At 38.4% G+C, this 25,132-nt stretch overlaps 3 protein-coding genes across 5 annotated transcripts in view; 2 read left to right on the plus strand and 1 right to left on the minus strand.

The window, feature by feature from the left end:
* Positions 1 to 344: 344 nt before the first annotated feature.
* On the plus strand, positions 345 to 2,522 carry LOC101855093 (fibrinogen-like protein 1). The gene is made up of 2 exons (XM_013080902.1): positions 345 to 552; positions 1,791 to 2,522. Exons 1-2 carry the CDS (start codon positions 355 to 357, stop codon positions 1,950 to 1,952), a joined length of 360 nt encoding a protein of 119 aa, XP_012936356.1. The 5' UTR covers positions 345 to 354; the 3' UTR covers positions 1,953 to 2,522.
* Positions 2,523 to 4,716: 2,194 nt separating this feature from the next.
* LOC101850469 (histone deacetylase 8) lies at positions 4,717 to 19,533 on the minus strand. 3 transcript variants are annotated; one of them, XM_013080915.2, is made up of 12 exons: positions 19,349 to 19,533; positions 13,933 to 14,653; positions 13,278 to 13,330; positions 12,670 to 12,818; positions 11,869 to 12,010; positions 11,109 to 11,221; positions 10,250 to 10,327; positions 9,076 to 9,184; positions 7,588 to 7,760; positions 7,043 to 7,137; positions 5,975 to 6,100; positions 4,717 to 5,206 (listed from the first exon to the last, which is right to left on the minus strand). In XM_013080915.2, exons 2-11 carry the CDS (start codon positions 14,524 to 14,526, stop codon positions 5,987 to 5,989), a joined length of 1,620 nt encoding a protein of 539 aa, XP_012936369.1. In that variant the 5' UTR covers positions 14,527 to 14,653; positions 19,349 to 19,533; the 3' UTR covers positions 4,717 to 5,206; positions 5,975 to 5,986. The 3 variants fall into 3 exon arrangements, with proteins under 3 accessions (XP_012936369.1, XP_005095559.1, XP_012936370.1); XM_005095502.3 differs by having other exon boundaries at positions 5,995 to 6,100; positions 19,349 to 19,531; XM_013080916.2 differs by lacking the exon at positions 10,250 to 10,327 and having other exon boundaries at positions 5,995 to 6,100.
* Positions 19,534 to 19,807: 274 nt separating this feature from the next.
* The window catches only part of LOC101850708 (vacuolar protein sorting-associated protein VTA1 homolog), a 14,733-nt gene continuing 9,408 nt past the window's right edge, over positions 19,808 to 25,132 (plus strand). The window contains exon 1 of the mRNA XM_005095503.2: positions 19,808 to 19,926. Coding sequence (XP_005095560.1) covers positions 19,818 to 19,926 — 109 coding nt within the window. The 5' untranslated portion in view covers positions 19,808 to 19,817. The remainder of the gene's footprint in view (positions 19,927 to 25,132) is intronic.

Genomic DNA, 25,132 nt, shown 5'->3' on the forward strand with positions numbered 1-25,132 from the left:
GGTGGAAGGTGTTTGTCCGAGGCCTATACCTTGGTGCTGGGTGAGAACGGCAATGACGACAGCGACGACCAGCAGTTGTGTTTTTGTATTAGTATTATTATTCACACACTCATGTAGTCCTATTACTATAAGTGTACTTGTAACCTATGTTGCCGCAACCACTACGCTGTAAAACACATTTCCAAAGAGAATCAATAAACTGGAATCTATTTCATTTATCGGTTTCTTTTTTATTTATTCATTTATGTAGGCCCTATATATTTATTTAATTTTTCTTACTTTTTTTCCCTTTAAATATTATTTATTCATTCATTCATCTTCTTCTAAATTAACTTCTACAGCTTTACCCGGGTCATGGACGAGTCAGACGGCTACAGGATTCTGGTGGGCGGTTACCGTGGCAACGCCGGGGATCCCTTCCACTCCATGTCCTACGACATGCGGATGCAGAGCATGCGCTTCTCCACCTTCGACAGCGACAACGACCTTGACAATGGCGGCAACTGTGCTCTGACCTTCACCTCGGGCTGGTGGTTCAACAAGTGCTTCCAGGTACATGTAACACTTCTAACGTTATGTTACTTACTTTACTTTACTTTTTTCTTCCGCTTGTACCGGTGGGTGTCGCGGGGAGACACCGGCGTCTGTCTACAGCAAGGCGAGTGGCCTGTAGGAGGGACATCCCGTGAGCTCTGAGGGTGTCTGCCACAGATTCAATCCATCGTCGCCTTGGTCTTCCTATGACTTAATGTTTGCTTTGTTTTAATAAGGTTTTACGGTGCCCACAACTGCGTAAGGTCATATGAGCGCCAAGGGGTGGACGTCAACAGAGAAGTCCAAACGGTCAGACTTAGTAACTTACTCTACTCACCTCTCTAGCCTCAACAGCACTAAGTCTGCTTCGACTATCAAGGCACCCCGGACACAACATATAGATGAAGTAGAGGAATAATGACGATTGTAAAGAAAAAGCAGCAGTTCCTCCTATGTTGTTCCGGCACAGTAGGAGCATGGCATTGATAACTCAGCGCATTTACAATTCTACTGTGATTAAGAACATGTTAATATCCCCCCTTTGGGAATGGCCTAAAGTCTAAAGACTGCTGAATTCAGTCAGTAATCAGTAGCACTGCCCTTGTGGGGTGGGGTGGGGTTGGGTGGGGGTTAACGTTATGAGAGATACGTGTAGCCTACATGTATTTATTTACATTGATATCATGTCTACAGTGTATGATGGGGTTTTTTTGTGGGTTTAAAAAAAAAAAAAAAAATTATATCTGTAATTTGACCTGGAAAGGGTACAGTATTTCAATGTGGGGTGTTGAAATGACGAAAAGAACTGCCTTGTCTAAGTATGTTCCCCCACAAACAAACAAACACACAAACAAGAGCATTTTAAAGTAATGTAGCTCGTTTTACAAGAGATCTGACCTCCAGATTATCATCATTATTCATCTTTGAATTCTTCAATGGTTTTTTATTTTTATAATGCACACCACTCACTCACGGTATTAAACTGTCTTCGGGGTTTTATGCGACCCGCATAATTTAGCAAAATTGTATCATTTTTTGCATAATTTCTGATTATTTTCCTTTATCCTTCTTTGTTAAAATATGATAAATTAACAGAATCACATAACTTCACATCATCAGGCTCAGTTTGCATAATTTCAGAATTTTTTTGCAAAAAAAAACCAAAAGTGGGGACAGATTGAATAAATTAGGCCAACATTCACTTCTGTGACATTCTTTTACAAAAATGTTTTCTTTTCTTGCCCCCTCCCACCCAGATCAACCTGAACGGCGTGTGGTACAGCAGCAGCCGCTACGCTGGCCCCAGCATGAACGGGATCGTGTGGGATCTGTGGACGGAGCACTTCAAGGGTTACTCTCTCAGACACACGGAGATGAAGCTCAGACCAGCGGACTTCCACGTCAAGAGAAGATCATAGGCTCAGCTCAAGGCTCACTGCACAAGCAATGATGATGTGTCTTTTTCTGGTCCTTTGTTGTAGGCTATCCCCCCCCCCCCCCCCAACCCATTTTCTTTTTTTGCCTTTCAGATCCAAGATGTTAATCAACAGAAAAAAATTATTATCAGATTGCACATGATTATGGTAGTTCAAAATGTTATAGACAATTAATTTCTTTATGAAGAGCCACGAGAGGCAGAGAAGGAACATTCTTGTCTGTGGTGGTGATCTAAAGATGATAAAGTTGATGATAACAATGGTGATGACAACGATAGAAAAGCAGTAGGCCCTACATCTTGAATGGCCCCCACATCACAACAAAAAAATGTCCTGAGTCCCCTAAACAGCAACATGTCTTAATAAATGCCAACATTTAAAAAAAAAAAAAGAATCACTATGCTGTGTCAAAAGAACCCATCTCACTAAAGAAGCATTTTGTTTAGAAGTACCTAGAAACTAGAACAGATCCCTCCCATCCAAAGAAGCAATGCCTTCAATGTCTCGTTGTTATTCAAAATAAATTAAAAGACACCATATCATTGAAATTTCTCCTTGGCATTTGAAAAAGAGCTTGAGTTGTTTAGAATTTACTTGTACTGTATTACTGTACTATACATTACTCTCATTCATATACACATATACCGGTATATATATATATGAGCCACTTTCATTAACAGTTAATACATATTATATGAATGAACACACTGAACATAATTCATTGTATAACTGCCCAGCGCTATTCAGAACATAATCAATTCTCAATGAAAACATTTATGCTATTATTAATATTCAATTCCTGGAAACCATATGGTGCCTTCTAAATTCATAGCTACAAGTAATCTATTCTTAATACAAATATATTTAGCGACTATTCACTCTTTTGTTGTCGTAAGTCATTTTGACCATATACGTCTACACTGCAGGAAGTCTGAATGCTGAAGGACATGATTCAGCAAAACAGGAGACAGAAAAAGATTTCTTCATACGAAATCACTCCTAAAACTCTGAATACAAGCAAAACTTGGGAATAATAAATGTGTCTGCTAAAAACTAAAAAACCAGACTCATAACATGGGATTGCAGGTTGAGGGGCTCATGGCTCAGCTTGGTCCAATGTGTTTTTGATAAGATAAAGGAATTTACACAAGTTTTCCATCCGACGTGGTCCTTTCAGAGATGGATATTAAATTCGGAGGTCCCTCCTCTTAAATTGCTTTACAGTGTGCAAGGGGTGTTATTTAACCTATACAATTTTATGTTTTTTTAAAAGCAGAGCAGTAGCGACTGAAAGAGAAGTTATCTTTTCCCACCTTCACTACAACACTTACTCTTGAGGTTGAAAGGACACAGTTAGGAGAGCCAGTGATTGTTGCAAAACACACACTCACATGTTTCTGAATTAAGCGAGATCACCGATAAGGGAGAAGCTTAACTCTTTCTTGTAGATGACAATGCCAAGAATGTAATGTCAAGAAAGATGACATGAGACAATTCTGAATAAAAGAAACATATTGTAAGGCCATGTTACATAAATATTTTCAAAAGTTTAATTCATTATCAAAATTTATTATTTTTCAACAAATATGGTCTCAAATCTTTAAAATTAATTTTTAAAACCATACAATAACACCTTTTCATACATTCAATAACACACTCCAATGCGAACAACACACTCACATACAATCAACAATACACTCTCATACACACCCAACGTACTGACAATTCTTCAGCAAACACACTCACACACAACACACTCACATACAATCAACAAACACTCGTACAAACACACTAACATACATTCAATGAAGACTCATACACTCATACACACTACACACTCACATATAATATTCAGCAAAGACTCATACACACAACACACTCACAAACATTCAATAAAGACTCTCATACACACAACACACTCGCATACAATCAACACCACTCTCTTGTACACACAACACACTCACACACATTCAACTTCATGCTTTCATTATTCAACTACACACTCTCATACAATAAAAAGCAGATGCACCAGGTAAAACTTCTAACATGAAAACTTCTCGTAAACTTAGAATAAATCAGGAACACAAACATATTAAAACATCATGTAGATACAGTACTAAAATTAAGAACACATTTTTTTCCTGAGGATGTCAAATTGCAAAGTTTTGGGAGTCACCATGACAATGAGCAGATTTTACCAGAGACTGCTAGGTGATTAAAAAGGCACATCAACACAATAATAATGGTCACTATGTGACTGGAAGGAAGGAGTAAGGTAAGCAGAAAGAAACAAAGGGAAGACAGTAAAGAAATTAAGAAGCAGTACCCACATAAGGCAAATCCTAAATAAACCCCATACTCCAGGACAAGATTAGAATAAAACCATATGGAAAAAAAGCTCTGAAGCAACGACACAGCTGACAAATTGGTGTACACGAGATATTCCAAATGCAAGAACAGCCCTACTCACTATTCGAACAGTATCTTTCTTATTATCAATTATAGTGATTCCAGAATGTGATTTAAGACTTATCAAACAAGTGGGGGGGGGGGGACAGACCCCAGGAATATGGACTTTTTAAAGACTTTGTGCAGCTGAGATCAGATAAACAGGTATGCCCTACGATCACGGGAATATTTTTAAAAAGCAGAAAGAGTGGACTCCATCTGGAATGCCCATTACTCATCCACCTTTTTTTAGACTGAATAAAGTACACTTACATAAAAACATAATAAAAATTTAAAATTTTCCTATATATTATATAGATATGAAGACCTGATCATTTTAAAAGAAAGATAAAATCTCCTAGCATGTACCCTTGTTGGGACATAGCTTAGGTTGTTGTAAAAAAACAAACAGTTTATCCTAACTCGCAAGATTCCCATAACAGGAATATTTTCAAAAGAGTCAAAATACGAAACTTCAAGGCAATGAATGACAGCACTCACCTCTCTCTCTACACACATACACACGCGCGCGCACACACAAACACACTTAATGTCAAGGATTCATTAAGCAATGTGTATTGCAGGCACTTATTAAGGAGTTCATTTGAATTCAACAACTAAGAACAATGAGCGACAAATATAGAAAAACGCAGAACACAGCAAAATGGTGGTCAGTTCCATATGTCCTTTCTCTTTTCCCGTGGTGATGTCGAAGTTGTACAATCCAACCTGTCAGTGGTCTGTACCCCAGATCGCTAGTAGTCTTCCTCATACATTGTCCAGATTTCCTAGATCATGCAAAGACCAAAAAAAAAACCTTGTAAAATCAAAAACTACTTCAATCAACTCTAAGGTGTAATACAAGATACAGCTGCTTTGACTCAAGAGTAAATAAATACTTTCTGTCCTTTCAAGTAGAAACACATTACAGTCATTTTCATAACTGGAGATGAGGTTTCCAGTAACGGCAAATTATCCATGTTCCATACTTTAATCCCCTCATGACAGCTCCCGTACACCGTACGTCCAACATTGTGTGCCAAGTTGCCGTCCTCGCGTACAATGTACGTCCTAAAATCAGCCGATTACGACAATCACATGGACCTTACTACATGCACCGTAAAGGATTTTATAACTGCACTACAATGGCTTTGAACATCCTGGCTAATAAAAATCGGGTGCAGTAAAAGTTGGAAAAACCATACGTCACAGAGGAGTTAATAACACTTTTATGGACCTCCTCCCCACCCAAATCCTAACTGACACAATTTAAATCTTTTAGGAGAGGAGCTGCTATAATTTGAACAGTCACGGCCAATCCAGGGAAGCATTGGAGAGCACATCTCAGCTGAGAGACCAAGATATTTGATAATGTATCTTCCCCCAAATCAGAATCGAACCCATGTTCTTTCGGGGTTTTTCGTGTGCACCAAGAACAATCTCATAACCATTCTCTTCAAACCTCACAAAAGCAGACAAAAAAAAAGCTGGGACAAACTAGTGTAAGAAAATCAATAATAAAGATCCCGATAAAATAGAAAACAAAAATCAATTACTCCGAAATGGTTCTACGTACTGCAAACCGTTGTGACAACATGGCTGAGGTACTCATGAGAGTTGCAATCTTTTCTGTTCCCCACAGAGGTGCTCAGGTCGTACCCAGGGCCGTACTCTAGTAAGTGCTGAAATAGAACACGCCACACAAAATAAGTTTGTTTTTAAATTAAAAAACGAAAAGTACATTCATGAAAAATAAATAAATAAATTATAAATAAATTGCATTTATATAGCGCATTTCCACAAAGAAGTGCTCAATGCACTGTACAATAATAAAATATTTTTCTTCATATTGTCGGTGTCACAAGCAATCCACTGAAGTCTGTATGGATACTTGTAACAACAGAGACAAAAAACTAAATTTGGCTGCGTTGTTCCTATCAGGAATCATGAAAAGCAAGAAAATTGTCAGCCTTGACCATAGCATTAAACTGCATTTTGGAGATAATGAAAGGTGCAACAGCAACGATATGATGTTCTGCAGGCAGCATCTGCACCGTGTGTTATGTCTTTCATCAACAAATAGAAGTGTGGGATTAAAATCCCAGAGAAGTATTCTGCGTTTTTCTCATTCTTGTCATTGTAGATAAATGTTTCACTTCTCCCTGAATCATAATTTAGTAATTTCAATAATCTATGAGATGGGCAATAATTTTGTCCTGATTTTTTTTTGCTGCAAAACTAAAAAAACAAATACTGTACTGGGATGCCGCTCAGATTTTGGGAAAATCACTAAAAATTTATGAAGTTGCATTTGCAAACAAGAAGAAATTAATAGACACAACTAAGATGGAATGAAACAGGATTTTTTAAAAGTTGAACAGTGGGAGCCAATGTTATCAGTTTAATTACATCTTCATTTATGATTGTATGTAATCCAAAAGTTCGCATTTTGTGAAAAAACACAAGACACAACTCGCAACCTCGGTGCTTTCTTCTTGTATCTCCCCTTTTTTTAATAGTGAAAATGAGACTTCTTCTTAAGCTCACTCTTAGTTATGAACTGTTTTCACTGTTATTAAAAATGGAGATACGACAAGAAAGCACTGAGGTCGCAACATACTTACTTCGTGTTCTGGTATATCCATCGGCAGCTTCCTCCTAGCAGCCAGAGCTGTCAGGAAAGTCCAGCACTTGGCTGTGTTGGGGAAATTGTATCCACCTGGACACAAAAAAAGAGGAGGAAAAGTCTTTCTGGTAATCTCTCTTGTATTTATGCTCTCAAAGTCTTCTTCTTAAACAGTTCTCTTCTAGAGTGTTATAAGCTGGTCAGTCTCTCCCCTAAAGCTGTTCCACGTACAAGTTAGATCAGACAAACTTAACAGAAACCACACGATCAAGATTTATTATAATAATTATTAGTATTATTAATATTATTAAGGCTTAACTAAATTCCAGCCAGCTTATCCGCAGTTGTAAGAGTAACAGTATGAAATAATAACCTGGAAATAACTTCATATGAAAAGTTTATTTCACGTTCTAATGGGTCCTTTAATGTTGCAGAACTGAAGAACATCACATACAAATCATGTTTTAATATTATTTTCTAATTTTCGTTTCTACCACTGAAAAAAACCCTCCTTATAAATACAACTTATTGAATATTCATTACCTCCACCAAGCAAGAGAGTGGGAAGATTCCAAGAGAGAAGGAAGCAGACACACTTGGCCAGACCGACATGTGTGAGGTTAAATGAAGCCATGGGATCATCAGACAGACTGTCGGCACCACACTGAACCACCACAGCTTGCCCTGGAAACTTTTCTTGCACTGTTTTCATCACCCTGAAAGGAATCATATAAATTCTATTTAGAAGATTTAATTATAATCAACATAAAGATTTCATGAACATCTTGCTCTCAATGGAAAAATAGAAGGCAAAAGAGGAAGAGGTAGACCCAGATCAAGTTAGTATAAGAACTTGAGCAGATAAGAGATGGGGAAAGACCAGGACAACAAGTTTTCTGAGAGCATCTGAGAAGATAAATGAGTGGCAAACTGGTTGCCAATGCCTGCTTCAGATGATGTCTGCTCTTGATGAAGATGATAATGATTTGGAGAAAAAAAAGTAAGGCAAAACTTGATTCAATGTGTCATTTCAAATTCTCAGGAAACTGCTTCACTGTCAGAATTTTTTTTTTCAAGCTGTAAGGCATTGCAAAGTCAAAAACAAAAAAAGGTAATAAAAGTCCACATCAACCACTGTGCAGTCTTATAAAATATCTAAAATTCATTTTTCAAATTCATAGGGTAGGAAACAAACTCAATCCCTATCCAATTCAAGACAGACACAGTCACACTTTGTCATATTCATATCCAAGAAAAAAATAGTGGTGGGTACTCTTCTGCAGAGGTAAGACTAAGCAAGTTGGCATTTGCGAAAGATAACTTGGTTTGTCTTTAATTATGTTCTTGAGGAGATTTTTGTTTTAGTTTTAGTAGAGGATTTACGGCAACTGCATAAGGTCATATGAGTGCCAGAAGATTACAGGTGTACAAGAGAGTAACAAACATAAAAGAAGAAGAAAGGGAGACAAGGACGATAGATATTTGATAGGAAAGAAGAAGCAAACCACGCCAGAGCACCCGAAAACCACCCACAAGGAGATATTCCCATTAATTCAAAATCAAACCTAGAACTCGTCTTGAATGAACTCTCAAACTTCGGTATTAAATTCCAATCTGTTCCCACACCTGTTTATTCAGCTATGTGTACTTGTATTCTTTTATTCAAAACACAAGAAAATAAAAAGCTCCTCAATTGTCGCTCTTGATGCAATTGTACTTTCATTTTGATTGATTACTTAAAATTCAGAAATCAAGTTGGTTTGTATATTTCTCAACTTGATATTGGCAGAAGCAAAAGAAGTTTGAAGCAGTAGTGTAATTTTTAAAAAGGCACTCTATATTTTAAATGGTTACGAAAAAAGGAAATATTTCTTTAAGTCACTTTTCAGGTGAAGAAGGGTAAAAGGAGATATGAGAGCAAATGACAGAAGTTTCAAAAGAATGGAAAAAGATGTGCACATTTGGGAGGGGGGAGAGAGTAAGCATGAACAGTTATTAAAATATCCAAGAGGGAATGTGGGATGTGTCTACCTGCAAAACACACCGTAAAACTCAGCATCTTTGATTCCATCCTTCAGAGGAACATTGACAGTGTAAAACTTTCCTCTTCCTGTTCCAACACTCTCAAGAGATCCAGACCCTGAAGATACATGAATCCATATGTTTGAAATACGAAACATAGTTAAAAGTGTTCCTCCTTAACTCTTTACATCTCTTCTGAATATGACTGATTAATAGTAAATATGTTTTACAGCAAAAGTAAGATTATTTGGGATATGGGCAGGTTCCAACCAGCCTGTCAAGATTAAGCCAGGCTGAGTGGGACACTGCACCCAAGCAGAAAGGTGAAGATACTCGATAAAATACACTACCCCATATATCTTTTATGTGCAAAAGTTGAGACCTTAACTATAACTCTGCAGATACTGGTTTGAATATAACTAAGGTAACTGCATACTTTGTGTCTTAATTTTAGTAGAGGTTTTGCTGCGCTCGCAACTGCATAAGGTCATATGAGCGCCGAGGTGTCGATGTCAAAAGAGAAATACTTACAGGGAATCTGACTTACTCTGCTCACCTCTCTAGCTTCAACAGCACAAAGTCTGCTTCGACCATCAAGGCACCCCGGAAATAGCGGGTCACAAGAGTGTGACAAACATACAAAAGAAGTAGAGGAAAAAATGACGATAGTAAGGATTAGGAAAGAAAAAGCGGCAGTTCCCTGTTGCAGTTCAGGCACAGTTATGAGCATGACATTGAGGAATCAGCCCATTTACAATTCTACTGTGCATAAGAACAGGTTAATGTCCCCCCTTTGGGAAAGGCCTAAAGACACTTCAGTCAGAAGCACCGCCCTGGGGGGTTATACTTTGTGTCTTAAACATCTTACATATGATATCATCACAGAGATTCAGAAAACAGAAGTTAGAAAAATGGCACAACATTCATTTACGACAAATCATTCATCGTTTTAATTCCTGTAAAAAAGAAACGCATCAACATTATGAAGGTCATTTATAGCTGGGAAAAAGTAAGCTTGACAGACAGAAACATTAGAGGGATAGTACAAAGTAGGACCTTCCAATACCACCCTCCAAATACCTGCTTACTCATGTCTTTGTTGAGGAGATCACAATTGTTTGGATCGCAAATGTAAGTTCTTTTAGAGTTCTTTGTGAACAAGAAAGATAATTATAGAACAAACCAGGGAAAAATCCAGTTGAGAACTTATGAAACGACACAGTCATCACTTTAGACGTCATTTCAAAAGCTTCCTCCACACCTGAAAAAAAAATGTCAAGCCAATACCCATAAAGCATCTGTATACTTAAATTTTACTTCCAAACAAGTAAGTGATGAATAAAAGAAAACCCCCCAACCAATTCCCACTGAAAAACAAAGCTAGAGATGAACTGTGCACCACTGAGATATTCAATGCACATCACAGCTCACTTATTGAATTTGTTTTGAACAGCTCTTCTTCAGATACCTCCACTGACAAAATTTAGATACTTTAGGATGCCAGCTGTTTTGACCCTGTGTGTCAGGGCCAACCCAGGTGAGTTAGATACTACGTCCTGAGAAAAACATAGAGATTGAATTCCTGCTCCTCAAAGAATGACTTTAGAGACACATAATATATAAAACAATGTAGTGGCTCAATTTCCTTACTGGTGTATCAACGCTGATTCAGTGACAGCAAAGCAAAAATAGATTTTATTCAGATTCTACAGGCTAAAACATCAAGCTCGTTAGTTTTAGTAGAAGTTTTACGGCTCTTGCAACACAATAAGGTCATATAAGTGCCGAAGATTAGAGGTGTTACAAGAGAGAAACAAACACAAAAAAGAAGGAGGAGAGATAAGGACAACAGATGTTTGATAGGAAAGAAGGAGCAAACCACACCAGAGCACCCGCCAACCACCCACTCAAACTCATTAAATCCAAAGAGAAACTGTACCACGCACCAAACAGTATTTACAACGAGACCCCACAAAACAATAGAGGTGCAATTTCCTTGCTGCACATTATAGCATTTTCCTTTAAACATGTAAAGAACTTACCATCTCCATGATGAAGATCCAGATCTACGTAAAGAACACGGTCATATTTCTCTCTCAGTTTGAGAATTCCCAGCACAATGTCATTGATGTAGCAGAAGCCTGAGGCACTGTCTCTGTTTCACACAAAAGACACAGCAATACATCATTATTCACTGAACTAAGATGAGTTTCATTCACAGAAAACTGTTTTAAAATGGACTGCCAGAGGTTAGGAATAGAGAATATAACACTGTAAAGTGATAAAAATATTCCCTTCCATTATGTCATATCTACCACTAGTATTATTGTTATGAACATTTGCACCCCTGAACCACATGACAGATTCTGAGTGTCTGCGCTGTTTTGCATTTCATCCTAAATATACAGTACTGTGAATGTAGCACTTACACTTATTATTTAGAAACACACAACCAGTTTTACTGGAATATGCAAAAAACAATGGCAAAACTAAACTTTCCTTAAAAGAGCTGGCATATCCATAAGAAACAATTTGAACAATATACTGGCTGGAAACCAAATAATGAGTAGAAAAGAAAGCTGCGCGAAAAAACCCCTGAAATAGCATATAATAATATAGGCACAACAAAATGATAAAACAAAATTAAAGCTATGTCAAGTTGCTGGATCAATACATAGCAACAACAAAGCTAGGTAAAAAAAACAACCCAACCTAAAACAGAATAACACATGCACATGCTGTGTCAAGAAAAAATACCAATCTCAGAAACATTTCCAACTCTAACAAAGTGGCCTTTCTCACCTTTTCGCATGGTGCCATCCCCCATACCAGTTGATGGCAATATCGGCAGACCCATTGAGAAGGGACTCTGCTGCCGTGATTGTTGCTCCACTGATCAGACTCGCTGTCTCAAACACTCCTGTCTGTTGTGGGCAGTCATATGCTGGAACAATTCATTTTTTAAATTTAGCACAATGTCTACAGCAACATTCCTCCAAATCCCTCAGCTCACCCTCATTCTCAAACAATTGTGACCACTGAGGCCTCCAAATTTTATAATGGTGATATTTAGATATGAAAGACTAAATAATTCAGTGGTATAAAGATTCGCTTTTAGCACATTTCAAAGAACAAAACTTTTGGTAATAATAAGATTTTTAAAATTACAAAATCTGTATGACATAAGATAGCTATATTCCCCAATTCCATATAAACTAAATTTTTCCTAACTTATAAACTTTGGCCGAAGTCGCTATAATACAGTCTGTTCTCTAAAACTATTCCACGTAGAAAAATCTTCAAGGAACAGAACTTGTTCATCATTCCCAAACAACTTGACACAATATTTTTATACGAACCACTTTACACGTTTTCTTCCCTTTTAACTTTCACACAAAAAAAGAGGAAACTGTTACAATTCATATTACAAAATTTATCGATAAGAAAACAACAAGCAAAGATGTGTTTGGACAGAGCCGTTTTACGCTTCACTGATCCATGTCACTGTGTTGAAGGCGGAAAGCCCCAAAAATGGAGGACTAAAAATAATAATGAGACTTCAGCAATGAATATAATATATTATATATTCAAAATAATACACACATAATCCATATCCTTCAGCCTCCGAACTTAGTTTATCAGAGATTTCCTCGGAGTCGCTGCAAGAGCCAATGCCCCGAAGACAGTTTATGTAGTCAGAGCAGTGGAATCCCAAAATCTCTGACTCCTCTGCATGTCTTGGTTCCAGCAATCTTGCGAGTACAGAACAAACAATCATTATAAAGTTAAAATCATTTTTTTTAAAGATGCAATGTAGGCCATGATCAGATTCTAATGTGTGCTAACCAGCAGTAAATTAGATACTGAAAAAGAAAATCCTTTTATGGATAAGTTCTTTTCAAGAGAAACTCTTTCATGACTACACACATGGCAAAACTAATTTAATTTATTACATCATGTACCTGCCATTTGCACAATAAACTGTAAGATACTACATTCAGATATATTTGTTTTACAAAGGTTTTACCACTCTTGCAACCTACATTCAGATAATAACAGTGGCTTTCAATTTTTGTTCCCCATTTACTTTACCTACGAAGTGAAAAAACATGCATGCACATTAATTTAGTCACAGATACATGTTTTAACAAAATTTTCAAAAACAAAAATGAACATGAAGAAACTGAACATGTATCATGTACGGTACTTACTCAACATACTGAAGAAGGCCGTAAACTCGGATAAGGCTGTGCACTAGTTCCGCCTGGGTACAAAAAAATAGTATAATAAATAAAATCTGAGGCTGCGACACTCACTATTTACCCTTTTTTTCTTAAAGCAATTTCTAAAAATGGCAATCAAATTTACCTTAGTTTACAGTAAAACATTTAGTAAAAAGCAAAATTTTAAATCTTTTCTAATAATAAAATTATGTCAATGGAAACAAATTGTAGAAAATCAAATAAAATGACAGTAGTCTGTTAACTTCCTATTACCTATCTGCTCTAAATATAATGGCCGAAGGGCTAGAACTCACATGGCTGCTGGATCGGAAAAGTAAAGCTCTAATATAAGGAACATACTTTTCCTCTGCTCCACTCACATTTGGACTTAGAAATCAGAAGGGATTCATTCATTTGAATATATTGCCCCTCTTAATTTATTGTTTTCTAAAAAATTATAATGAATAACACTATCCAAGATGACCATATGTTATTGTTATGTCTAAGACAACCGATTTTCGCCTCGACAATGAGTGGCCGTCTTCGACTATTTCGCCTGTACATGCAATAAATCTTTGACACAAGAAAAAAAAATCTTTATTTTAGTCAATAATCACTTCTGTGCCATGTCTTTCTAACTCACCCTTTTTTCAATTCTAATGAGCTCATTGGTCTTACATTTGAGCTCCTCACTGTGCACGTATGTGACTCGTAGAGAAGTTTTCGCTCGTTTGTTATCTTGGCAGCTCAGTCCGTTATCATCACTTGAACATTCAAAGGGAGTGGCACTGACACAATTACCAGTATCCGTGCTGTCCTGAGTCATGGAAACCTTGTTTTCAGCATTTTTCACCTCATCACTCAATGGTGTACAGTTTAGTTTTCTCTTCAGTGGTTTGTAAGTCTGCATCTCTTGTGAGTCATCATTGCTGAGATCAAATGGATCCTCCTTTGCCTCCAAGCTGCTACTCAGCTGATTTTCATTTTCCTTCTGACTATTATTATTAACTTTTTCATTCAACACACCATTCACCGAATCCTTCACTACCTCAAAAGGAACGGGTACAACAGCTTCACCAACTTTTGCACCAGCATACTCTTCTTCTCCCCGTTTCTTTGCAGACAGTAAACCACATCTTGGGACCAGGTTCAGTGCATTAACACTTGTATTCTTATTAATACCATCATTAACAAAAGCCTCACTGTGACAATCGGATTCAAAGTCAAATGTATCCATATTTAATTTCTCAGTCGCATTGCAGACCCACAAAAAAATATCCTTTTTAAAATACTGGCACTGGAGCGTCTTGAGGTCAGCCTAGTCCCCTCTTTTTTCTGTCAGCTTCAGTCTCATGACAGGGCCTCTGAAAAAAGAAATATATATTTATTATTTTTTAAATAGAGGTTTTACAGCACTCGCAACTGCATTATAAGGTCACCTGAGCGCCAAGGGGTGGATGTCAACAGAGAAGTCCTTACAGGGAATCAGACTCTCTGCTCACCTCTCTAGCTTCAACAGCACAAAGTCTGCTTCGACTATCAAGGCACCCCGGAAATAGTGGGTCACAAGAGTGAGACAAACACACAAAAGAAGTAGAGGAAAATGACAATAGTAAGGATTAGGAAATGTATTTTCTGTGCGTATGTATAATTACCATACTTCACTTTATAAGTATAGAAAGTTCAGCATCAGCAGGAAATAGCTTTAAATAATGCTTTTTATGACATATCAAGCTAATCTTTAAGGTATGACAGCAGTATGCTACAACGGGAGAAGTTCCCTAGAGGACCAGCACTTTATATATATATATATATATATTTCTAGATCCACTGTGAACAAGGTCCACTGAGCAAACTACAAACTACAAGGGTTAGGGTTGGGGTTACAAGGGGATAGGGGAATAGTCAAGTTGTGATGTCCCGGCCCAGGGGGCAGCCATTATGGCAAAATCAGTCAGGGAATCTCCATATTGGGTGCTTTTTCGCCAGTTTTAATTGGATGTTTTGCAGGTTTGATATCTCTCGCTCGCCAGGCATCATATAGCCTATAGATCTAGACCAAGGCTCAAATAAGCGGGGTGGGAACTGCCAAAAAAGCGCCCAATCTGGAGATTCCCTGACTGATTTTGCCAAAATGGCAGCCCCCTGAGCCGGGACATCACAACTCGACAAGTGCTGGGCTGGGATTAGCTAGGGAATGACAACTGAACGCCATTGGCCGATATTTACAGTAACCGCCATCTTGTTTGACCTCGCAAGGGGGATGCCTGCCGCGTCATCTGATCATGATTTTTTGTTTTTGTAACGTGTTTTACGGCGCTCGCAACTGCATAAGGTCATACGAGCGCGCGGGACACACCTAATATTTTCAGTAGGTAGGAAATTTTGAATTTTGCCCGGGTGGCGGCCGAAGCCTACTCTTATCGATTTTAGACCACCAAGGGATCTTTAATGTGCGCAACTTGCACACAGGCCCTCCGAGATTTTTCGCCCTTGTCTGAGAAGGCTAGGTGTAGATCTTTCCTACCAGAAGATCAGGGGTGTGGCAGAAAGACAGCAGTAAGGAGGAGCCAAGGAGTAGCAGTAGAAAAGCTGCAGAAAGAGTCAGGAGCCCAGAGGAGGGGGCAAAGGAAGTGAGGGGATGGGGGCAGAAAGTGGAAATGAAAGCAGACAACAGAACATTGCTAGAAAGCAGGAAAGGAAGTGAAAGGAGACAATTTTAGAGAAGAAAATTTTTCGGTCGCTGCCCGGATTCGAACCCGGGACCTCTGAATGAAGGGCCAACACCTTAACCTCTAGGCCACGAGAGCCCCCGACGAATGTTTGATCGGTCAAGGATCACTGCTTCATTTTCCTTCATCTCCTGGGATGTGTTATGAAGTTATGTATTCTTGATATTTGATCTAAGTCAGACGAGCACAAGACGATAGTAGTAAACATTCAGCCATATTGATTTCATAGGGAAGGAAAGTGTTTATTTTCGTATCGAACATCTTCACTATATTCGAGTATAAGTATCGAATATCATGGCGGAATAGCCTAATGTCATTGACATTTTGTACATACACCAATGGTTAGGAAGTGTAGATTGCAAACACCCACACAACACTTGATATATTACACAATGCAATTATCAAGGAAGGAATACACGATGGAAGAGGTTTCACAAATAAACAACACACTAGGAAGTGCATGGCCATTTTTCTTATTTCAGGTTATTAACTCAAATTACTGTTGCAAGTCCAAGCTCAGTGCCCATGATGAACACTTGCCAAGCACAGAAATAATGAACAATGTTGTTGTTATATAGTTAAGTTTCATTTTAAACAACGATAGGGAAATACCCAAAACAAGCTTGAAAAAAATGTCCAACTCTTTTGAAATTAAGTATCATTGATAGTAAAGCTGATGATGATAATGATAGATAAATAATGCTACTCTATTTAACATTAGAAGTGCATACATGGAGGAATTATTTTAATTATTAATTGATGAAGAAACCTTGGTCACGTCAAATGTCATCGAGTCACATCAAGCTTATATAATTATGTCCATGTTGAGCCTAATCCTATTTGCTAGATTTGAAATTATTGTAATAATTGACGAGATAGTCAACGAATAATGGTAATAACATAAATTGTTGCTATGAGATATTCTTTTGTTGAGTATTCAGTTGGGACCAAGTTTTTAAAATTTTCGTTAATAAAACGTCTTATTTTATTAAGTTCAGAAACGGAAGGATTCAAAAAAGATATTGGAAATGTCCATTTTGAATTTTTCTATAAAGTAAAGGGGATGTATTATAGTGAAGATGTTTGATATGAAAATAAACACTTCCCTTCCCTATGAAATCAATATGGCTGAATGTTTACTATCGTCTTGTGCTTGTCTGACTTAGATCAAATATCAAGAATACATAACATCATAACAGGATGGAACTTTTGAAGTAGGCTAAAATATTTAAACGAAGTGACTATTTCTCCGAATATTCGGGAAAATAAACTTGAACTCTATTTCTGCTAACGGTTTCCGTTCTCGAGATTTTTTTTATTATTTGCAAGAATTTGGCATCATCTTTCATTCTGCCATTCTGCGAGGACTGGGGAGAAGCATTTTCATTTTCATTTTTGCATCGAATTCAATTTTTAGAGCTAAATATTATGTAGATTAGATCTAGATCTAGATTCTAGATATCTAGATCTAGAATCTAGATTCTAGAGATTTTTAAATGTCTGAATATTCAGATACTTCAGGCATTGCAAACTAAAAATTCCATTTATAATTCAGCCATCAATAATAAGTACGGCTAGCCAAGAAGTCTAGCCGTCCTTGCCTTAAGTACGGCTAGCCTGCCAGTCTAGATCTAGCTGTACTTATCTTAGGCCCTATAATTATTAATTAACATTAGAAAAAAGGTCTCATATGGGTAAAATTCAGGTTTAAAATTCATTATGATTATAGAATCTATATCTAGATCTAGATCTATATCATACTAGATCTAGATCTATATGGCACCTGGTGTGACCTGGTTTCGTCTCAAATACAAAAATCGAAGTGGCTAGACTGCCAGTCTAGCCGTACTTAGATCTACGTTTGGCCCTATCGACTTAAACCTGTTAAGTACACAGGTCTCATTAGATCTAGATCTAGTAATTATTAAGGTTCAAATACATGCAAGTCAGTAAGGCACCTTTTGGTTTTGTCTGAAATACAAATATTTTAGGCATTACAAACTAAAAATTTCATTTACAATTCAGCCATCAATATTAAGTACGGCTAGCCTGACAGTCTAGCCGCCCTTAAGTACGGCTAGACTGGCAGTCTACCCGTACTTGAGTACGGCTAGCCAAGAAGCCTAGCCGTACTTAAGTACGGCTAGACTGCCAGTTTAGCCGTACTTATCTTAGGCCCTATTAACATTAGTAAACAGGAGGTTTAAAATACATGCACTGTCATTAAGGCCACATGGTTTCGTCACAAAATACAAATACTTTAGGTACTGCAAACTAAAAATTTATATTTACAATTTAGTATGCCTATTTTTTCTTCATGGTCAGTCTAGCCATCATAATATTAAGAATAAGTACGGCTAGCCCACCTGTCTAGCCCTACTTAAGTACGGCTAGACTACCAGTCTAGCCGTCATTAAGTACGGCTAGCCTCTTTCTACAAAAGGCCACCTCTATTCTCACCCGGAGTGAGAATAGTGCAGGCGAGTCTTGTGGCTATTCTCACCCGGTGCGCGTTCACCAAATTTTGCGTTCACCCTAAACCACAGAATTCTACACTGTGATAACAGAAAAATTGTAGAATTCTGTGCCGTGAACAAACGTTCCATTACAACTGTAGCCTACTAAAAGCGTACAATTTTGTCTGTGGGCAGTGGAGAGAGAGAGAGAAAGAGAGAGAGGAGTAGCGCGAGAATTTCCGGGCAAAACAAAATGGCGACCCGCGTAGTTCGGCTCGATTCGAAAAGTTAAATAGCCGTAGCATCTTTGTAGACAACCAAATTAATTTACTTTTGTGTTTTAACATAATTTTTTAACTTTGTTTTGGTCAATTTGATCGTCCACACCAATAGTCAATAGACAGTATTCAGAAAGAGACAGACAGAGAGAGACAGAAGAGGGGGGGAGATAATCTTGCGAGAACTTCCGGGCGGGTGAGATTTGAGAATAGCCACTTTCCCTACAAAAATACTTTAGAGGTAGATTCTAGATCTAGATCTAGATCTAGATCTAGAAACTAGATTCTAGATGTAGATCTAGATCTAGAATCTAGACTAGATCTAGAGATCTAGAAATCTACTGCAAACTAAAAATTTATTTACAATTCAGTATGCCTAGATATCTTTTTTTTTTTGGGGGGGTCAGTCTAGAAATCTAGATATCTAGCCATCACATTAAAAATAAGTATGGCTAGCCCAGCTAATAATCTAGCTGTCTAGCCGTACCTTGATTTAGCCAAATGATAGAAAGAACCCTAAGAATCTAATCTACGTTCACACCGTGAACGTAACCATTGCGTTAAAAGTATTTATTCAGTCATTTATCCCCCACCTCCAATCCCTTCCAAAGCAAGGTTCACAGTCACACAGTGTTCAAAGCATGTTTGTCTGTCATAAAATTTCTTTCATTCGTCGGCCTTGTTGTTTATAAAATTTCGTCTGAAACAGAACGGCGCCAAAGAGAGTTACAGCCCTTGCGACGTGACCAGCCGACTTCAAAAATAAACGGGCTAGGCCTAGATCTCGATTTATGACTCAAGGCTAGCCTAGATTAATTTAGATCTATGACTCAATGTCTAACTTCTAGCCTTTTTCTAGAACGAAATTGGTTTTCATAACTTCACCAGACACGAAAATGTATTAAGATTCTATTGCTTCTGCCAATATCATCACTCTTTGTATGATTTTCAAGACCAGGGAAAACTTAATTAATATTAATATATTGTAGTAAGAAAAAGTACGAATTATTAATTCTACGTCACAGATTTTTTTTCCCTGTCTCTTCATCATTACAAACAAACATGGCAGCCCCTGGTCTTGGATCACTTCCTGGCAGTCTCAAACAAATTCAACATTATCTGAAGACTGCAGCAGAACATGACAAGCGAGATCCAGTAATAGCATACTACTGTAGGTATTGTAACTTGTATACGGTACTCAATAGATCTAGATTTTCTAGTTTCTAGTTGGAAGTGTCCAACTTTCAGGAAGGGCCTTGACTTGTAAAACTAAAACTTGTTGATCAAACTTGAAACCCCTTCTAATTTCTTCCCAGGAGGGCCCAGCCCAACCCAACCTGAGATGAACTAAGGACTTTTTTTTTAAAAGCAGGTTGAGTTTAAAAGTACATTTACTAGATCTAGATTTAGATTCTAGAATTACAATCCATTAGTGTGACCATTTTCCCTAGGGAAGAGGCTAGCCGTACTTAATGACGGCTAGACTCACAGTCTAGCCGTACTTATTCTTAATATGATGGCTAGACTGACCATTTACAAAAAATAGGCCTACTGAATTGTAAATTACATTTTTAGTGTGCAGTACCTAAAGTATTTGTATTTGAAACAAAACCAAAAGGTGCCTTACTGACTTGCATGTTTTTGAACCTGAATAATTACTTGATCTAGATCTAATGAGACCTGTGTACTTAACAGGCTTGAGTCGATTGGGCCAAACCTAGATCTAAGTAGGGCTAGACTGGCAGTCTAGGCTAGCCACTTCGTTTCCCTAGAGCCTAGGGCCACCTCTATTCTCACCCGATAGTGCAGTCGAGTCTTTTGGCTATTCTCACCCGGTGCGCATTCACCGTATTAGCCTAATCTAGATCTAGATTCTAGGCCAACCAATTTTGCGTTCACCCTAAACCACAGAGAATTCTACACTGTGACAGAAAAATTGTAGAATTCTGGGCGATTGTTAAGATTCCCACGTTTAATTCCGATATATGTGCGTTTTTCATACCCTCAGGCATATTTCGCTTTGGTCCCTAACCCTAGGTTAGGGTTAGGGCTAGGGTTAGGGTAAGGGACCAAAGCGAAATATGCCTGAGGGTATGAAAAACGCACATCGGAATTAAACGCGGGAATCTTAACAATCGCCGAATTCTGTGCTGTGAACAAACGTTCCATTACTACTGTTAGCCTACTAAAAGCGTACAATTTTGTCTGTGGGCAGTGGAGTAAGAGAGAGGAGTAGCGCGAGAACTTCCGGGCAAAACAAAATGGCGACCCGCGTAGTTCTGCTCGATTCAAAAAGTTAAATAGCCGTAGCATCTTTGTAGACGACCAAATTAATTTACTTTTGTGTTTTAACATAATTTTTTAACTTTGTTTTGGTCAATTTGATCGTCCACACCGATAGACAGTATTCAGAAAGAGATAGAGAGAGAGAAGAGGGGAGGAGTAGATCTTGCGAGAACTTCCGGGCAAAACAAAATGGCGACCCCCCGTAGTTCAGCTCGATTCGAAAAGTGAAATAGCCATTAGCTTACTTTTGTGCTATAACGTAATCTTTTCCTTGCCTTTATCCATTTGATCATCCACATCGATAGAAAGTATTCCGAAATTTGGAAAAACAGGTCTTGTTTCACACCGGGTGAGAATAGCCTACGGTGGTAAGTCTCACCCAGGGTGAGAGGTCGATCGTATTTCTATTCTCACCCCGGGTGAGAATAGCCACTTCCTTTCCCTAGACCTAGAATCTAGATCTAGAATGTAGATCTAGAATCTAGATACTTCGTAGGTAGACGGTAGGGCCCCTCCTTGCCATCAGTCCACCGTTTTACTCCCTCTCTAGGCGAGGCCTAATTTTGGGAGAACTTCCGTAACGAGCGACCACTATTAATTCAAGATTGTACTTGTTGAGCACCACAATTCTTATGGGAGACTGAAAGCCACTGTTATAATACCTGTTCAACGATTTGAAGATCTGAGTCGGGGATTAGTAGAATTTACTCAGGGCGCAGCCATTGTTGACCATGCATACTTTCTCAACTTCCGCTCTTCAGGAGCGCTGATTTGCCAGGTTTTCTTCGGTTTCTAGCCAAATTCTCGTCTCGATTAATCCTCCAATAAATGACGAGCGACCACTATGAAACAGGGTAGAAGAGACATTAAGGGTTAGGGCTAGGGCTACGGTTAGGGGTAAGGGTAGGGTTACGGGTAGGAGTAAGGTTAGGGTTAGGGTTTAAGGTTTAGGGCAAGGGTTAGGGTTTGGAAGTGGCTATTCTCACCCGGGGTGAGAATAAAAATACGATCTACCTCTCACCCCGGGTGAGACTTGCCAGCGTAGGCTATTCTCACCCGGTGTGAAACAAAACCTGTTTTTCCTCATTTTGGAATACTGTCTATCGGTGTGGATGATCAAACTGATAAAAGCCAAGAAAAAATTACGTTATAGCACAAAAGTAAGCTAATTTGATCATCTTCTAAGATACTATGGCTATTTCACTTTTCGAATCGAGCCGAACTACGCGGGTCGCCATTTTGTTTTGCCCGGAAGTTCTCGCAAGATCTCTCTCTCTCTGTCTCTTTCTGAATACTGTCTATCGGTGTGGACGATCAAATTGACCAAAACAAAGTTTAAAAATGATGTTAAAAAACAAAACTAAATTAATTTGGTTGTCTACAAAGATGCTATGGCTATTTAACTTTCCAAATCGAGCCGAACTACGCGGGTCGCCATTTTGTTTTGCCCGGAAGTTCTAGCGCTACTTCTCTCTCTCTCTCTCTCTCTTTCTCTCTCTCCACTGCCCACAGAGAAAATTGCACGCTTTTAGGCTAACACTAACAGTAGTCTATCTAGAACGTTTGTTCACAGCACAGAATTCTATGTTATCACAGTGTAGAATTATGTGGTTCAGGGTGAACGCTTCTCTGGTTGGCCTATGTTATAAACGGTGAGCGCCTACTTGGTGAGAATAGCCAAAAGACTCGCCTGCACTATTCTCACCCGGGGTTAGGGTTAGGGATAAGGTTAGAGTTAGGGTTAGGGTTAATGTTAGGGTTAGGGTTTAGGGCTGGGTTTAGGGATAGGGTTAGTTTTAAGGTTAGGGATAGGTTTAGGGGTAGGGGTAAGTGTAGGGTTAGGGGGTAAGGGTAGGGGTAGCATTAGATATAAATCACAGGACCTACCTTTTCAGTAATCTCAGCCGTCCAGTCCTGGGTAAACCTCACTATTTGTTATGTACTGTTTTCACTCTTATTACAGATGGAGATGGGATAACAAAGCCCTGATGTTGCGATTGGTTACAACGGAATGCGTCTTCTAGATTCTTTTGTCTTTCTTTTTTTCCCCGCTCAATACATGTGCGAAATGATTTTGTTTGATGTTTCTCTTATGCCTTACCGCGACACAGGCGCACGAAAAACACGAAATAAAGGTAGACTGGTATGGAGAAATCCGCGCTTGTCCACAGCGGCAACTTAGAAAACGAAAGTCCGCCATTTTATGCAAATGAGGTCAACCCGACTCAGTTTTTTGGGGGGTGGTTTTTTTTTGTTGCCGATCGTATCATCTTTCGTAATTTTGCGAAAGAACCTCGACAAAATCCTTCCAGGTAAAAAATAATTACGTTTTGGTAATTTTGAAAAGTGATACACTCCCACTTAACTCATGTAGGTTTATAAGAACTTTTTTTTCCACATTGGTAACACCAGCTGTTTGGCATAGTGGTTATGCTGCTGGACTACTAATCATGTTTGCTTCCCTCACTTACAGGTTCAATTCCGGGCCACGCCACTGATTTTTCTAATCATGTCATAATTGTGTATGCTTTGAGATGTTAACATGTTACTAATAATACCCATTCCAGGTGAAGAGACAAAGGAAGGCAAGAGGAATACAATGTAACACAAATTCAGTTTACTTTCTTTATTGCCCAACCAAATACTAAACCCTATCTTTTACATATCCCACTCAAAAGTCTGTTCTTTATTGCGTACATTGGAGTGGTGGCTCGTTACGAAAGTCCTTCCCTAATTTTTATCATGTTTATGGAGTCTAGAGATCCTAGATCTAGATTTAGATATATGTTGACTCAAGTTGACTGCATTTTTAAAACACTAAATTGACTAAAAAGTTTTTCTTTTCGAAGTGTATAAAGACCCGGTAACCGGGAACAAAGTCACGAAGTATACAGATCCGGTAGGGGAACTCTTTTGTGATTTCGGAAAGTTTCAGCGCCCAGACCTGGTAGTGTGTGTGTGTGTGTGTGTGTGTGTGTGTGAGAGTTAGAGAGAGAGAGAGAGAGAGAGCAAGGGGAAGTGCTAGCAAAATGTTTATATATGACATGCCCCAGTTGGCAGGAGGGAACGAGAGAAAGATAGAGTGGGAAATAGGTGGGGAGAAAGAAAGACAGAGACAAACAAAGAAAAAGAGAATGCGAGAGATACACAGAGACAGAGGAGGGAGAGAGAGAGAAATAGAGAGGGTGACTGCTCGATTGAAATTATGACATTGTTCTTTTCTTCAAATTGTGATTCCTCCAACTCCAAAACGGGGTAAAAACGATCGTTCATCAATTTAGACATCCGCAACCTTCATTTAGATTTAGATCTAGATCTAAGCTAGCCTCGAAACTAGATCAATGATTTATATCTGTCTAGATCTAGACCTAGGCCATCTATAGATCTAGAAGAACCTAGTTCTACCCTGAGCCAAGAGGGCGCTGAAACTTTCCGAAATCACAAAAGAGTTCCCCTACCGGGTCTGTATACTTTTGTGACTTTGTTCCCGGTTACCGGGTCTGTATACACTTCCTTTTCTTTTACTAGATTTCTATATAACACATCATAAGTCATAAGTCTGTGTATACTAAATCTAATAAAAGTGCATTGTTGTAGGCTACCATAAATAAGTTATAGAGTCTAGAATTAATTAAAATAGAATCAAATTGTTCCTTTTTCATCCACTTGATTTAACATTATACGTCCTAATTCATGATTTGAACTTTTGATATTTTTTTTAATTGTTTTTTTTTTTTTTTTTGGGGGGGGGAGTTATCTGCCATAACGTCAGTGAACTGACTGCCACAGAAGTACACACCGCACATGGCGCACAACACCAACAGGTTGGCTACTTGATTATCTTTCTCCCATGAGAAAGGCATAGAAATTTGTAATAGAGAGAGAGAGGACTCTTGGCTCTGAATACATGAGCATGTACATGTATATCACCAAGAAAAAGACAGTTTTCAGACACAGATCACACAGCAGAATCATGTTCCTGACGGTGACATTGGGCAGTCGGGGCAATACAACAGAGGAACCCCTTTGATTTTGAACAGCCAGCCCCACTGTGCCACCAACTTCATGCCCGTCCCAAGAGGGGAGGTATA

The sequence above is a fragment of the Aplysia californica genome, unplaced genomic scaffold (assembly GCF_000002075.1).
Source record: "Aplysia californica isolate F4 #8 unplaced genomic scaffold, AplCal3.0 scaffold00105, whole genome shotgun sequence".
In the NCBI taxonomy this organism is placed as follows: domain Eukaryota; kingdom Metazoa; phylum Mollusca; class Gastropoda; order Aplysiida; family Aplysiidae; genus Aplysia; species Aplysia californica.